The 16992-nt window shown below is 36.6% G+C and overlaps 1 protein-coding gene across 6 annotated transcripts in view; it reads right to left on the bottom strand.

Moving 5' to 3' along the window:
• Positions 1-16992, bottom strand: part of ZNF566 (zinc finger protein 566) — a 28691-nt gene that overhangs the window by 3301 nt on the left and 8398 nt on the right. For 2 of the 6 annotated variants that reach the window (XM_082709029.1, XM_082709030.1), the window contains exons 2-4: positions 16102-16172; positions 12785-12911; positions 12394-12489 (exon numbers count right to left, since the gene is read on the bottom strand). In XM_082709029.1, the coding sequence (XP_082565155.1) occupies positions 12394-12489; positions 12785-12911; positions 16102-16110 (232 nt within the window). In that variant the 5' untranslated portion in view covers positions 16111-16172. Of the gene's footprint in view, positions 1-12393; positions 12493-12784; positions 12912-16101; positions 16173-16992 lie in introns of all 6 variants that reach the window. The other 4 variants (XM_082709027.1, XM_082709028.1, XM_082709031.1 and 1 more) reach the window with 2 other exon arrangements.

The following is a 16992-nucleotide window of genomic DNA, read 5'->3' as shown; positions in this document are numbered from 1 at the left end:
TCAAGTTAACTACAAGCTTTGTTTTCTTGGCCAAAGTTGTTCATTTTTTTGAGCCCTCAATTCTCTATTTATACAATAGAAGTAATAACTCTTATAATCATCGTGAGGATTGTAAATAATTATTAAAGTATTTGTCATAAAGTAAGTGTTTAATATTTGAGAGATAATACAAAAGAATCTCTATACAAAAATGGGGATATTAGGCAAGTGAAGCATTTTGAAGACCACACTATGGACCAAAAAAAATGAAAATCATTCACGTACCATTGTCTCTTTCTCTCAGCAAATATCCCCTAATCTTGCTCCTAAATACATCTTGAAACTCTTCCTCCTATTGTCAGTAAAATATCTAATACATCTCTTGAACTATCAGGACAGCCTCTTTCTTTTTTAGTTTTCCCACTTGAGGTTTACAATCCTGAATCCATCCCTTATGATAATTTCTCCTGCAATAAAAGCCAAACTGCTGAACATGGTCTATAAAGCTCTGAATGATCCAGTTGCTGCCTGCCTCTTCAAACATATCTCAAGCTATGCTCCCTTTTGGTTGCTAAGCTCCATCATCATGTTGGCCCCATTTTGCAGGTCTTCAGATGCTCCGTTTTTAGTTCCTCTTCGGGTCTTTCCAGGAATTTTTCCTTAAGTCTTGTAGATCCCCCCCCCCCCGTTGGCCTTGATAACTATTGCCCATTTTCCAAATCTCTAAAGGTCATACTTTTTGAGGCCTTCCCTGATTCCAGGACCAAATTATACCCTCCTTGTAATCACAATTTGTAATTACATATTTAGTCAGGTTCACTTAATATCTTTTTCCCTGAATAGGTGTTAAGGTCTTTGTGTTTACTTCATTTTAAAAGTAAAATGTCTATTGCCTTCATCGATGTGTATCCAGTTCTAAGCATAGTTATAAGTTCTAAGTTACATACTGGAAGTATGTATGTTACAGTAAGTTCTAAGTTACATACTGGAAGATCAACAAATATTTATTAACTGACTTGATCAGCAAGTATTTGAATATATACTCCTTAATAAAAGATGTATTAAAAAATTCCTCTAGAAAAAAAGGACATACTCTTTTCAAACACCACACAGTGAATATATACATTTATTTTACTGTTCCTTCAAGTCCCATTAAAGTGATAGTGATGAGATTAAATGAAAGAAGAAACTCCATGAGGACAAAGAATAGGAGAGGGAAGAGCAGCAACAAAATTTTGGAAGCTAGAGTAGAGGTAATAGTAACAAAGTGCTAAAAATAAATAAATAAATAAATAAATAAATAAATAAATAAATAAAGTGTCAAATAAACACCTTGAAACCTAGGTTGCAGATTGGTCCTACTATACAATCTACTTATTTCCAAGAACTACAAGCAACAGGTTATCTTTGAAAGTAGGGTGCATGGTGGGCTGAAAAAGGAAGATTAATTGAAAATCTGTAAGAAACAGATAGACCTCAGATTGTCAAATCTACCCCATACAGCAGGCTGATCCCCAGGCTGATATCCTCAGTAAACTTTCAAAATCTGGCAATCAAGCTCCTTTTATTGATTCCTAGAAAGACAGTAGAGGATTCCATTTTGGAAAAAACAAACCTAAAAGATCCGTAGGTGGTGTGAGCCACTGAACTGTTCTACGCAGATCATGCTACAGTGACTACCACCAATAAATCTACACATCCTCAGATATAAACAAGCTCAAATCAGCTTTTTTCTACAACCGTTTTATATGAACAGACAGCCTTGAGTCATTAACAATTTCAGGAAAAATCTTAAACATGAGATTAAAATGAACAAAGAAAAAAACTCAGGAAAGAGAGACAATGGAGAACATTTTTTAAATTCAGAAAAATAATGCTTCTAAAAGCAATATCATAAGAGAATAATGTCAGAAAAAATATTCAAAGAACTAATAAGAATTAGAACTTAATAAAACTCTCACAGAAAGTACAACAAAAAATACGAAAAATAGAAAAAAAATTCTAGAGCTAAGACAAGAAATAAAGATTTGAATTACGAGTGTTTAATCACTCAAAAAATTTAATGAGCCCATAATATGTGTCAGACATGGTGCCAGGCACTGGAAATAAAAAGTGAACAAAGTCTGAAACAGAACAGAGAAGATAATGAGGAATAAGTAATAAGAAAATAATACAAGAAAACCTCAGATATTTTGTTTCCAGAATAAAATGTCTCAGTGAGTGCCCAAGTGAAAGAATAAAATCAACATTATATACCTCAACTTGAAATATTAGACTGTTATAAATAAATTCTAAAAGTTTCCAAAGAGATTAAACAGATCACATAAAAGACTTAAGAACCTGAATGTGTTTTGGATTTCTCAATGATACTAGATGCTAATTTCAAAAATCCATGAGACAATGCCATCAAAATTTTGAAGTTAAATTTTTCAACCTAAAACTACATCTCCAGCAAATATCAATGAAAAATGAGGGTGGAATGAAAACATTTTCAGACATATAAGATTTCATAAAATACACTATTCACTTTTCTTGAATATGTTCCTTGATTGGTTTTGAACATGTGCCTCAGAATAATGAAGGAATAAACCAAGCAAGAGGATGGCAAGAGATCCAAGAGTCAAGGTATATAAATGTATCCAAGATAACCAAATACAGAAGCAAATCAAAAGAAATTCAAAGGAGAGCGCCTGGGTGGCTCAGTGGGTTAAAGCCTCTGCCTCCAGCTCAGGTCACAGTCCTAGAGTCCTGGGATCAAGCCCCCTCCTGTGCCCCCGTCGGGCTCTCTGCTCAGTGGGGAGACTGCTTCCCTTCCTCTCTCTCTCTCTCTGCCTGCCTCTCTACCTACTTGTGATCTCTGTCAAATGAATAAATAAAATCTTAAAAAAAAAAAAAAAAGAGGGCGCCTGGGTGGCTCAGTGGGTTAAAGCCTCTGCCTTCGGCTCAGGTCATGATCTCAGGGTTCTGGGATCAAGCCCTGCATCCAGCTCTCTGCTAAGCGGGGGAGCCTGCTTCCTCCTCTCTCTCTGCCTGCCTCTCTGCCTACTTGTGATCTCTGTCTGTCAAATAAATTAATAAAGTCTTAAAAAAAAAAGATGTTAAAATGGTATAAATTCTCTCTCATTAGCCAGTCTCCTCACTACTGCCTGGTTTCACAGGGACCCTCAGGTGAGGCTCAGTTGCCATGAACCTTTTACAGTATCGCTTTTCTTAATTTCATCTTCATTCCTGAAACATTTTTGCTGGATTTGGAATTCTAGGTTAACAGTTCTTTAGCACAATAAAATACTGTTCCACTTTCTTCTGGCCTCTGTGATTTACTAAGAGAAAGAGAAATCCAGTCATTCGGGTAATTGTTTCCCTATAAATAATGAATTATTTTTTCTACGGTTCTTTCATTACTTTTTGGTCATCCATTTTCAGCAATTTGATTACCATGTGTCTGGTATGGATTTCTTTGTTTATCTTTGGGGTGGTTGAGATTCCTGAATTGCTGTGTTGTATCTTTTACCAAATTTGGTAAGCCAGTATTTCTTCAAATAGTTTTTCAGTCCTGAACTTTGTCCTTCTGGGACTTCAATGACACATGTTAAGCCTCTGTTATTCTCTCACATGCCTCTGAGGCTACATTCTTTCTGAATTTTCAATCTTTATTGTTATTTATGTGAACCAATTTCTTGTGACTTACCTTCAAGGTCACTGATTTCTCCATTATTTCCATTCTATTGAGCTTATCTAGTGAGTTTTAAAAATTTTGGCCACTGTATTTTTCAATTCTAAAATTTCCATGTTTCTTTTTATATCCTCTATATTTTAAAGATTTTATTTATTTATTTGACAGGTGGAGATTACAAGTAGGCAGAGAGGCAGGCAGAGAGAGAGAGGTGGAAGCAGGTTGCCCGCTGAGCAGAGCGCCCAATGCAGGGCTCGATCCCAGGACTCTGGGATCATGACCTGAGTCAAAGGCAGAGGCTTTAACCCACTGAGTCACCCAGGCACCCCTTATCCTCTATATTTTAATTGGATTTTTTGCTGAAGAGTTTATGGGATCTGCATATATATTTTAGATATTACCCCCTTATCAGATATATGATCTGCAAACATTTTGTCACATAATGTAGGTTACCTTTTCGTTTCGTTGGCAATTTCCTTTGCTGTGCAGAAGACTTTGGGTTTGATGTGGTCCCACTTGTTTATTTTTGCTTTTGTTGTTTTTGTTTTTGATGTCAAATTCAAAAAAATCATCACCAAGACCGATATCAAGGATCTAGGAGCTTATTGCCTATATTTTCTTCCAGAAGTTTTGTGGTTTCAAGTCTTATGTTCAGGTGCTTAATCCATTTTGAGCTGATTTTTGGGTATGGTGTAAGATAGAGGTCTAGTTTCATTCTTTTGCATGTGGCTGTCCAGTTTCCTCAACACCATTTATTGAAGAGACTGTCCTTTCCCCACTGTATATTCTTGGTTCCTTTGTCATAAATTAATTAACCATATGTGTGTTGGTTTATTTCTGGGTTATTTGGTTCCATCAATTGATGTGTCTGTTTTTATGCCAGTACCATACTGTTTTGGTTTTGATAGGTTTTAATATAGTCTGAAATCAGGAAGTGTGGGGCCTCCAGCTTCATTCTTAAGATTGTTTTGGCTATTTGGTTCTTTTGTGGTTCTATACAACTTTATGATTGTTCTATTTCTATGAAAATTGCCACTGGATTTTGATAGGGATTTCACGGAATCTGTAACTTGCTTTGGGTAGTATGGACATTATAACAACATTAATTCTTTGAACCCATGAACAAAAATATCTATTTATTTGTATCTTTTTACTTTCTTTCATCAGTGTCTTACAGCTTTCAGTGTATAGGTCTTTCACCTCTTTGGTTAAATTTATTCCTTGGTATTTTATTCTTTTTGATGTAATTTTAAGTGGAACTATCTTAATTTCTCTGAGTATTGATTATTAGCATATAGAAATGCAACTGATTTTTGTATATTGATTTTGTATTCTGGGCCTTCACTTAATTCATTTATTAATTTAAGGCATTTGTTAAGTTTATTAATGGTTTGAAGAAATATTATAGCCATTAAAGTAATGATAGGATAGAAATTTTGATATCCTGGGGAAATAGTTATATTATCTTAAATTTTATTTATTTTTATTTATTTATTTATTTTTAAATTTTATTTATTTATTTGACAGACAGAGATCACAAGTAGGGAGAGAGGCAGGCAGAGAGAGAGGAGGAAGCAGGCTCCCTGCTGAGCAGAGAGCCTGATGTGGGGCTTGATCCCAGGACCCCTGGATCATGACCCGAGCCGAGGGCAGAGGCTTTAAACCACTGAGCCACTCAGGCACCCTATCTTAAATTTTAAAAGTAGGCTAAAAACTTGCAAATTCAAGGGTAAGAGAAGATCATTGAAAAACTGGAAAGGAAATATACTAAAATACGATCAATAGTTGCCTTGAGGTGGTAGTATTATATGCCTTTTCCTTTTTTTAATTTTTTATTAACATATAATGTATTATTAGCCCCAGGGGAACAGGCCTGTGAACTGCCAGGTTTATACACTTCACTCACTTACTAATTTTAATAGTTTTTTTGAGGAGTTGATCTTTAGAGTTTTCTATATAAGTATCATGTCACCTGCAAATAGAGATTTACTTCTTCCTTCTAATTTGGATGCCTTTGCTTTCTTTTTCTTGCCTAATTATTCTGGCTAAGACTTCTGGTACTATGCTAATAAAAGTGGTGAGAGTAGTACTATGCTAATAAAAGTGGTGAGAGTATTCCTGATCTTTTTTTTTTTTTAAAGATTTATTTATTTATTTATTTATTTTTGACAGACAGAGATTACAAGTAGGCAGAGAGGCAGACAGAGAGAGTGAGAGGAGGAAGCAGGCTCCCCACTGAGCAGAGAGCCGGATACGGGGCTCGATCCCAGGACCCTGAGACCATGACCTGAGCCGAAGGCAGACGCTTTAACCCAATGAGCCACCCAGACGTCCCTCTTATTCCTGATCTTAGAGAAGAAACGCTTTCGGTTGAGTATGTTAGCTGTGGGCTTGTCATATAGCCTTTATTATGTTGAAGTACATTCCCTCTATACCCACTTTGTTGAGAGTTTTATTCATGGTCGGGTCTGGTTAGTACTTGGATGGGAGAGTTTTATTCATGGATGCATTTTGGGGAAAAAAAAAGTTTTTTTAAGTGGGGGAGGGGGAAAGGGTGAAGGAGGGGAAGAGAGAGAGAGAGAGAATATAAGCAGACTCCATGCCTAGCAGGGAACCAGATGTAGGGCTCAATCTCACAGCTCTGAGATCATGACCTTAGCTAAAATCAAGAGTCGGATGCTTAACTGACTAAGCCATTCAGGTACCCGCTAAAAAACATTTTTTTTTTTTAAGATTTTACTTATTTATTTGTCAGAGGGAGAGTGAGAAAGCAAGCACAGGCAAGCAGAGGCAGAGGGAGAAGCAGGCTCCCTGCTGAGCAAGGAGCCCGATGTGGGACTCGATCCCAGGATGCTGGGATCATGATCTGAGCCGAAGGCAGCTGCTTAACCAACTGAGCTACCCAGGCGTCCCACCAAAAAACATTTTTAATGAAACTTACTTAATGTAAGTTTTTAAATTTATATGGAAGACAAAATATAACCAAACACTTCTGAAGGAAAGGGTGGAGGATTCTGTCTTGTCAGAGATCAGGACTTTCTATATAAGTAAGACTAATTAGGACAGGGATAGATAAAAAGGCCAATATGATAAGAGAAACATATATATATACACATAATTTTAATATGTACAGAAGGAATCTGTGGATTGGTGGATCAGTGGAAAATGGATGGACTTTTCATTCAATGAGGGAAAGATAATTTGTTTTCATATGGGAAAAAATTACAACTGATCTCCACCTCAAACCATTTATAAAAATCAATTTTGGTTATGTTAATAGGGCTTTAATAAGAAAGTTAAAACATAAAAATTCTTCAAAGAACAAATAGGAGGAAAGATTTAAGATTCAAAGATATGGGGGTACTTGGCTGGTTCAGTCAGTAGAAGATCTAACTCTTGATCCTCAGGGATGTGTATTTGAGCTCCACATTGGGTATAAAGATTACTTAAAAATAAAATCTCTCTCTTTTTTTTAAGATTTTATTTATTTATTTGACAGAGAGAGATCACAAGTAGGCAGAGAGGCAGGCAGAGGGAGAGAGAGGGGGAAGCAGGCTCCCCACTGAGCAGAGAGCCCAACACGGGGCTCGATCCCAGGACCCTGGGATCATGACCTGAGCTGAAGGCAGAGGCTTTAACCAACTGAGCCACCCAGGCACCCCTAAAAATAAAATGTTTAAAAGGAAAAATTTTTTTTAAAAAGACCCCAAAATATGAAGCATATAGCAAAAAAAGTAGACTGTTTTATAAACTATATATAACTTAACCATTATGGGACGCCTGGGTGGCTCAGTTGGTTAAACAGCTGCCTTCGGCTCAGGTCATGATCCCGGCGTCCTGGGATCGAGTCCCACATCGGGCTCCTTGCTCCGCAGGGAGCCTGCTTCTCCCTCTGCCTCTGCTTGCCATTCTGTCTGCCTGTGCTCGCTCTCTCTCCCTCTCTCTCTGATAAATAAATAAATTAAAAATATATATATATAATTTAACACACTAACATATAGAATTAGTATTCATCAAAAGATATCATAAAATAAATACAGAACCTACAACAGGAAAAGATGTCTACAAAATATGTTATTGACCAAAAACTAGTATCTACAAAATATGTAAGAAGTTCCTTCCATCTTAGGAAAAAGACAAATACCCTAATACAAAAATGATCAAAATGGCGTTACACAGAAGGGGCAATAATGACCAAATAAGGAAAGGCAATCAATCATCTTTAATAGTAACCAGGAAAATTTAATTTAAAACAATGAAATAAGATTTTATACTCATCAGATCATTAAAAAAAAAAAATCTTTCAGTATCACTTACAGGAAAAGACAGTGATAGAAACATTTGGAAAATGGTTTGGTATTACCTAGTAAAGCTGAGCAAGTATATATGCCAAGACCTAGCAATTACATTCCTAGGTATATTTCCTAGCAAATTTCTTGCTTATGCAAATCTAGAGATTTATATATTCTTACCTTTTAATTTTATGTTCATTATGTTATATATATTCTATTGATTTGAAAGACAGTGTGTGTATTGGGAATGGCAGAAAGAGAGAGAGAGGGACAGAGAAACTTCAGCAGACTCCTGTCTGAGCTCAGAGCCAGATGCCGGGCTTGATCCAGGACCCTGAGATCATGACCCAAGCTGAAATTGAGTTGGATGCCTAACTGACTTTGCCACCCAAAGGCCCCTTTTGTATACAGTTTTTATTTATTTATATTTATTTAAAATATTTTATTTAGGGATGCCTGGGTGGCTCACTTGGTTGGACGACTGCCTTCGGCTCAGGTCATGATCCTGGAGTCCCAGGATCGAGTCCCACATCAGGCTCCCAGCTCCACGGGGAGTCTGCTTCTCTCTCTGACCTTCTTCTTGCTCATGCTCTCTCTCACTGTCTCTCTCTCAAATAAATAAATAAAATCTTAAAAGAAATTTTTTTTAATTTATTTGTCAGAGAGAAAGAGAGAGAGAGCACGCACAAGCAGGGGGAGTGGCAGGCAGAGGGGGAAGCAGGCTCCCCATTGAGCAAGGAGCCTGAGGTGGAACTTGATCCCAGAACCCAGGGATCATGACCTGAGCTGAAAGCAAAGGCTTAACCAACTGAGCCACCCCGACACCCCTACAGTATTTTTTAAAAAAATAAATAACTATGAAGAGCCAAATGGTCATAGCTGAAGAATGTATTAGTGAGCTAATACAAAATAAGTCAAGGAATTCCATGGAAAGGCAGTATAAATTAGAAAAAAAAAAAAGGATTAAAAAGTAATAGATACTAAGGATGATCCATATGTTCTAATGTCTAATTACAATCCCAAATAATAGAGAATATGTTCTGTTCATGGTCTTATGGTAAGCAAAGACTTCTTAAAGAGAACAACAACAAAAAAAATACAGATAATGTGATTTTGGTTATATAAGAATCAAAAACAAGCTGAGGAAGAATTTGTCACATACGATCTAATGAGTGTGAAGCACAAAAGACTGATAAATTTTTTTTTTTTTTTTTTTTTTTTTTTTTTATTTGTCAGACAGCGAGCGAGAGCGAGCACAGGCAGACAGAGAGGCAGGCAGAGTCAGAGGGAGAAGCAGGCTCCCTGCGGAGCAAGGAGCCCGATGTGGGACTTGATCCCAGGACGCTGGGATCATGACCTGAGCCGAAGGCAGCTGCTTAACCAACTGAGTCACCCAGGCGTCCCAAGACTGATAAATTTGACTAAAATTAAGAACTTCTGTTTACAAATGAAACCACAGAGCTAAAAGACATTTCAGAATGGGAGAAGATATTTACAATTTTAGAACACTGAATGTATGTATAAGCAAAATATATAGAGAATCCTTACACATCATTAAGAAACATAGAAAGAATTCAACAGAAAGACCTTTTAAAAATTCCTGAATAGGCAATTTACTAAAGGAGAATTTCAAGAGACCAATGATATGACATGTGTTATACTTATCAGTAAAAAGGGAGATGCAAACTAAAACCAGACTGGACTATACATTCATCAATTGGAAAAAACCCAAACATGACAATACCATATGTTAGGAAATGTGCAATCATAAGAGCTCTCATATACTGCTGGTGGGATTGTAAATTAGTTAACTTAAAAGAAAAGTTGAAAATTTGGCAGCTGAAGACATGATGTCTTAAGATCCACTCCTCTCCTAGTCCTAAAACACAAATAATGTTTAGAGTAGCTGATTGTAATGGTCAAAAACTGTAACCAACCCAAATGTCTATGAACAATAGAACTGTTAAATAAACTGTGGTATATTCATATAATGAAATGAATCAATTCTGACTAAATCAACACTACGTATGAATCTTAAAAGCGAAATGCTCAAGAAAAAAGACTTAAAAGAACATATATAGTAACGATTCCATGTATATAAAATTCAAACTTGGGGTCCCTGGGTGGCTCAGTGGGTTAAAGCCTCTGCCTTCGGCTCAGGTGGGATCAAGCCCCACATCTGGCTCTCTGCTCAGCAGGGAGCCTGCTTCCTCCTCCCTCTCTGCCTGCTTCTCTGCCTTCTTGTGATCTCTATCTGTCAAATAAAAATAAATTAAAAAAAAATTCAAACTCAAGTAAAACTAAACTGTATGGTGAACGATACTCTTAGATAGTAAAACTATGAAAGGACATGAAGATATTGTGGATACAAAGAGATCTGTGTTGGTAGTGCTGTAGTTCTTGACCTGGGTAATGGTTCCATGAAAGTTCACTGTTGGAATGTACACCTGCAGTTTGTTACATTATTTGTGATAATGACAAAATAGTAACTTCAAGGCATATCTATCTCTCTAGGTGTAAGTGGACAGATGAATAAAAGAAATAGACAAAGAGGCCCTGAAATACAAACTAACATAAATCAGAACTTATTATAGAATAGGCAGATAAAACAATGATGAATCAGCTAAATGATGATGTGGCGCTAAAATGTGTGTGTGTGTGTGAGGGAGGAAGGTTATTGATTTAGACTTTCAATTTATACCTTATTGCAAAAGAAACTTAAAAAGGGTTTAAATGGTATAAAACAAATTACAGAAGATTTTAAAAAACAGAATAAAGTATTATAAAATTTGTAGAGGACCATCAATTTTCTAAAATTGGAAATCACAATAATCACTAAGGAGCTACAAACATATTGAAAATACATACTAAAGACGCCAACGCAAATTAAAATTAAAAAAGTAAAAGCACCTTCTGGAAATGGGTAAATGATTTTTTATTTCATAAAATCCATAAAAACTGAGTGAAAAAAATAATAGTAGTAGATGAAAAGGGTAAAACTCAGTAGTGAGCAAGTTAAAGACAATAGCACCATTAGGATGAAAATACCCATTCTCACTAGTATTCAATATAATGACATGAAAACAATCCAGTATACCAAGAAATTTATTAGGGATGATAAAGGCATTAAAGTTACATATGGGAAAAAATGTCCATATTTTTTAGAACTATATACTAAGATTATGCAAAGGTAAAATGACATGGAGTCTTGGATTTATCCAAAATACTTAAACAACCATGGCAAAGCACTGACCTCCTGGCTGCTCCCTGAATAAAGCCAATGCACACCTGCTTCATGATCTTTTACTGTCTGGCTTCCTCCCTCTGGAATGTTCTTCCTTCCAGTAATCACATACAATAATTTACTGCTGTACTTCTTTGAGTTTCTGTCAAAATGTCACCTAACTGGAAAAGTTTCTCTTTCCCTATCCTATAAAATAGCATCCTCTATCCCCTTTCTCTACTCTTCCTTTTTAGCACTTACTATTACATGACATATATTCATTTATTTTTGTACCTCTCTCCGCATAGGAGAGTAAGCTCTGGGAATAGAGATTCTGCATTCATTGCTGTAGTATCAGTGTTGAGAATAGTGCTAGGCATACAACAGGTACTCAGTAAACATACACTGAATGAATGAATGTGCTCTCCTGTTTAAACTCCTTTATACCAATTCTGTTTATCATTGCCAGCTCTAAGTTCTCAGTGGAGGCACAGAGCCTTTATTTCCAACATTCTAAAGTTAATGACAGGCACACTCAAATCTCCCTCTATGACATCTATACAGATTAATTTCTATATCCTAATCCCTTATTTTTTCTGAGCTCCCTACTCCCAACCTCTCTTATGATGGTTCTACTTTATAGAAATTATATATAGATGTCCTCTCATGCCCCTATTAAGCTATACATTCTGAAATTGCTTATTCCTTTTTTAATCTCTGCAGTATCTAGCAGAGTACCTCATACATTAAAAAAAAAAAAGTAAATGTTATAAGTATGAAAAGTTTGTTTTAAGTATAAGTGTGTTATAAGTATGAGCTACTTTATCTAAAAAACCCTAAAGAAAATAAGCCTTTGTCACTTTAGAATAAAAATCTATGGCAGGAGACAGTGGTGCTTTTTTAAGATTAAATACAAAAGAAGATGAGAAGTGATGAGGAATTAGATCCAAAATATGGACAGAAAGGAATATCATTAGAGGGGGTAGAGGAGGTCACTGACTGGTTAAAACTGGGCAAGAATAAGAGGAACTGGAAAGAGGTATAAGAGGAGAAAAGCATGTAGAGGGTGAAGTAAGGGGAAAAGGTAAAGTTCATTTGAAAGCTCATACTGAAAAGGCTTACTTGCATACAAGGGGCCTAAAGCTTTTAAGGGGAGATTCCCAGATAGCACCTCAAAGGTGCAGTCCTTCCACTGACCAACTCATTACCTGCTATGCCTCACTTACCTGGCCACTGGTCTCTTGTTAGTTCTCTGTCAACCAACCAGGGCTCCTTCCCCTGCTCCAAGAAGGAGATCACATCTGGTTTAGAAACAGAATGTCCTGCTTACAAAAGAAGTAACGAGATAAGTTTATGATGAGAATATCCCAGGATTTAAATTTAGTCCCTTCATTAAGAAAGAGTCAAAGAAAGGTATATCAGATTTATGAAACATAACAGAGGACTTGACAGTTCCCCCATAACTCAACACAGCTCTTTTATCTAATGCTACAATATTAAAAACATTCTTCGAAGCACAGGATGTCGAAATACCTACTTGAAAGGTGGGTATTTCACTCGGGAGAAAGTAGATCTTCTAAGGGCAGAATCTGAATTATTATGGACAGACGTCCTTACCCATTGAAACCAGGTGGCTGTAATTCTCCAACATCACATCTCTGTATAAATCTCTCTGATCATCATTCAGGCATTCCCACTCCTCCTGAGAGAAGTCTATGGACACATCACTGAACATCACTGACTCCTGGAACAACAACCATGTATATGACTTGATTAATAAAAAAATGTGGGTTTTTTTGTGAAGGGAGGAGAAAAGAAAAGAATAAAGGTAGAAATGAAAAACAACAAGCATATAGAGTGGGGCTAGATGTTTGGGACACAACTGGAGGACTGGGAACCTATCAGCCAGAATGGTCTTGTGTTTCCATGTTCATTCTGTTTCCCCCTGATAAAACTGGGAAGGTACAAAATCCTGTTAAGAGGGGTATCCCAATTACATGAGATAGTATATACAAATGGCTAGTATAATACTTCCCATACAATAAATCATCAACACATGTGATCCTCTTTCTCTCTCATCTTTTCCCCAATAGCTAGGAGTAAAATTTCAGAATAAGGGATAAAGCAAGGATATTAAAAGTACCCAGACCATAGATCATATAAAAGACATGAAGAGTCAGAAAGGCAATGAGGTTCTCAAGAACACTACTAAAAATAAGAAATGACAAGAACAATTCTTCAATTGGTGATGGAGAAAAGAAATTCTGACCTAGATTATATAACTATCATTCTGTTGTGAGGGTTGAAAAAGATATTTCTAGACATAAAAGGACTGCAGCACAATTTCTTAGGAAACTACCAGAAGTGCTACACCAAAAGGATGGGAATAAACCAAAAAAGAGGAAGACGTAGTACTCAAGAGATAGGTGTCTCAGGTAAACAAAAAAGGGGAAGTCTTGGGAAAGGTATGCAGCAGGTCCAGAGAGTAATCAGACCAGTTGGGAGCAGGAAAAGGGGAAAGGGGGGTGGCAGTCTCCACACTCAAAACAAATGATGTGTCTGACCAGAGGGAAAACATGGACAACTAAGCAAATGGGGAAAAAAAGCAATTAACTCCAGGAAAAATGAAAGGTTGTAATAGGACAGCGGTATAAGCTGGCATAGCAAAGAGCAATATTTGCAGTCATAATATTCTGTATATTACTAATTTGACAACAAACTGTAATATAATTAATAACAATCAGAGGAAATGAAGGGTGCAATACAAGACTATAATGTCCCTTCCACTCTGTAGTAAGTCAAGAGAGTAAAACTGATTCAGCAAAAGATAGCAAACCATATTTAAGACAGTTGAGTTGCCTTTTAGGGGTAGGACTGGAGATGGGGCAAGATTGGAATAGCACTACTTCACTTGTAAAATGCATAAAATGACTTTAAAAAACATTTTATCTTAGAAAATTAAATTTGCATGAAATTTAAGACTGACCCTTTCTCATATCACACTATTATATAATAAGAGCTAATTCCTTGTTACAACAAGTTTGTTTTTTTTTTTAAAGATTTTATTTATTTATTTGACAGAGAGTGAGAGATCACAAGTAGGCAGAGAGGCAGGCAGAGAGACAGGGGGAAGCAAGATCCCCAATGAGCAGAGAGCCCAGTGCGGGCCTCCATCCCAGGACCCTGAGATCATGACCCAAGCTGAGGGCAGAGGCCTAACTACTGAGCCACCCAGGCGCCTCAACAAATTCTTTTTATAAGCATTTTTTTTTCATTGAATAATATTCTATTATTGGATATAAAACAAGTTTTCTTTTGTTTTCAGACACTGAGGTTGAAGGTGATTTTTTATTTATTTTTATTTATTATTTTTTTAATTTTTTATTTTTTATAAACATATATTTTTATCCCCAGGGTTGAAGGTGATTTTTAAAGAGCTCCTCAGATTGGCCCAATTTTACTCATAACTACCCGTTGTTCCAAATTCCCTTTGTTCTTGTGCTATAGGAAAGTGATGGAAGATGATCCAAATTCACACATTACTGAAGTCTATTTATCATGGATGATCTGGTGAAGTGTCAGAGCTTTCTACTAACCAGAAGTCATATCCCCAAATGTGAAAGGCCTATACACCAGGAGATTTTCCCACATATTATGACTGAAATCAAGCAAAACCATTCCTTATGTTTTCCTCTTTGAAAACCTAGGTCTGTGGTGGTCAGGGCTTTTCCCTATGAGGTGCCCCTAATTACTTATCTCCATCCTATCTAATCACTGCCCAAGCAAATTAGATTCATTAACAAATGGAGAACAGATTTCTGTTCTATCAAGATTTCTGGCAGAAGTCTAAGACAGAAGATGCTGAAGGACTTACTAAATGAGTGTGTAAATTGCTTAAAAGAATACAGAACCGAGAAGGGCCCTGGGGTTGTTTATGAAGAAATGCGGATCAGGTTCGTGAATGGGGACCATGTTAACCAGGGTAAAAGTTTTTTCCAAACCTGGTCTCAGCCAGACCATTTCTACATTATGTAATTAGCAGTCTCTTTGTAGGAACAAATAAGGATTCTTGAAGGAATCCATAAGCAATTTTCTGATGGATTTTAATCTGATTAAGATCTCTTCAGAGAGACTTGTTATCCAACCACTTGGTCCTCTGTTACATGTAATTTAAGAGTATAAAAATCTTCAAGCAGGCTTTGTTTTTTCCAACAATGGTTACAGAACCACTTCTTTTTTCTATAAATATCTCCACCAAGAGACGTTTTTTTTTTTAAAAGATTTTATTTATTTATTTGACAGAGATCACAAGTAGGCAGAGTGGCAGGCCGAGAGAGAGGAGGAAGCAGGCTCCCCGAGGAGCAGAGAGCCCAATGCAGGGCTTGATCCCAGGACCCTGGGATCATGACCTGAGCCGAAGGCAGAGGCTTTGACCCACTGAGCCACCCATATGCCCTCAAGAGAGACATCTTAAAATATTTTTCTATTATGTTATGTTAGACACCATACAGTACATCATTGTTTTTTGATGTATTGTTCCATGATTCATTGTTTGCATGTAACACCCAGTGGTCCATGCAATATGTGCCCTCCTTAATAGCTATCACTGGGCTCACCCATTCCCCTACTGCCCTCCCCTCTAAAACCCTCAGTTTGATTCCCAGAGTCCAGAGTGTCTCATAATTTGTCTCCCTCTCTGATTCCCCCCGCTTCATTTTTCCTTTCCTTGAAAGACATTCTTTTAATTGACATACTGGAGACCTTTTTCTTTAGAGCAAGGGTAAGAAAACTTTGATATTGACATTGCTTTTAACTAAACTGTCTGAAAATTGTTTTCTTTTTTAAGCGCCAAAAATATGATGAGGGAAGCAAATATTTACATATTACTAGGGGTAAAATGATTCTATTTGAGCAAAAAGGAAACAGCATCTCACCTGAGCCATGGCTTTGGTATTTGCAGAAAAAGGCTGGTTGTCCTCTGGGCTCTTCTTGGAAAAGGGCAAAGCTGGAGAAGACAAAAGAAGCTACGTAAGATCCGACTTGCCTCATAGCTCCCAGAGTGATCATTTCCCTCTGCTCACTCCACACAAACACTTGAGGGGTATCAGTGAGAAAAATGAAAAATCTTTCAGTGAGGGGAATCAGTGAGAAAAATCTTTCATTATCCCATATTCTAGAGACCTTAGTCTGACTGGAGGAGGACAGATTTCAATAATCTGATATGGTTTGGAGAATACAGAGTACATATACACACTAAGATACAATTTTTTTTTACACAAATGATAGCATATTATACTCGCTGTTACACATATTGCTATTTTTACTTAATGTGTCTTGACTTGGATCCCAACTAGTACATTCAGAGCTACCTAATTCCCTTAGCTACATTAATTTCATTAAATGGATACACTTTAATTCATTTAACCAATCTGCTGCCCAGGACCATTTGAATTGGTTCCTTTCATTATAACAAATAATACTGTAATAAATAATAAATATCCTTGTATATAGATCATTTACCTTTATATGAATTCTGAATAACTCCTAAAAGTTGTTCATATACATTTTAGTTGGGATATACACTTTCAAAACAGCTGTTAATGATCTTGGATTGTACAATCAGGTCTCAGGTCCTGACCAAGAAACAACTCGTTGAAGAACCAGATCCTCTAATCTTGCCCAGTTTGAGAAGACTTTTGGGGGTTAATGAATCTTATCTTAAGAAAAGTGAAATCCAGAAAAGCAAACAAAGCAATATTACAAAAACTTTAGGAACACATTTAAATAAGCATAGCAATAGGAAGAAATTTAAAAGTGTAGAAATT

This window comes from Mustela nivalis, assembly GCF_964662115.1.
Source record: "Mustela nivalis genome assembly, chromosome: 18".
NCBI lineage: Eukaryota > Metazoa > Chordata > Mammalia > Carnivora > Mustelidae > Mustela > Mustela nivalis.
Note: the sequence above shows the minus strand (reverse complement) of the source record. Positions and strands in the feature narration are given on the sequence as shown.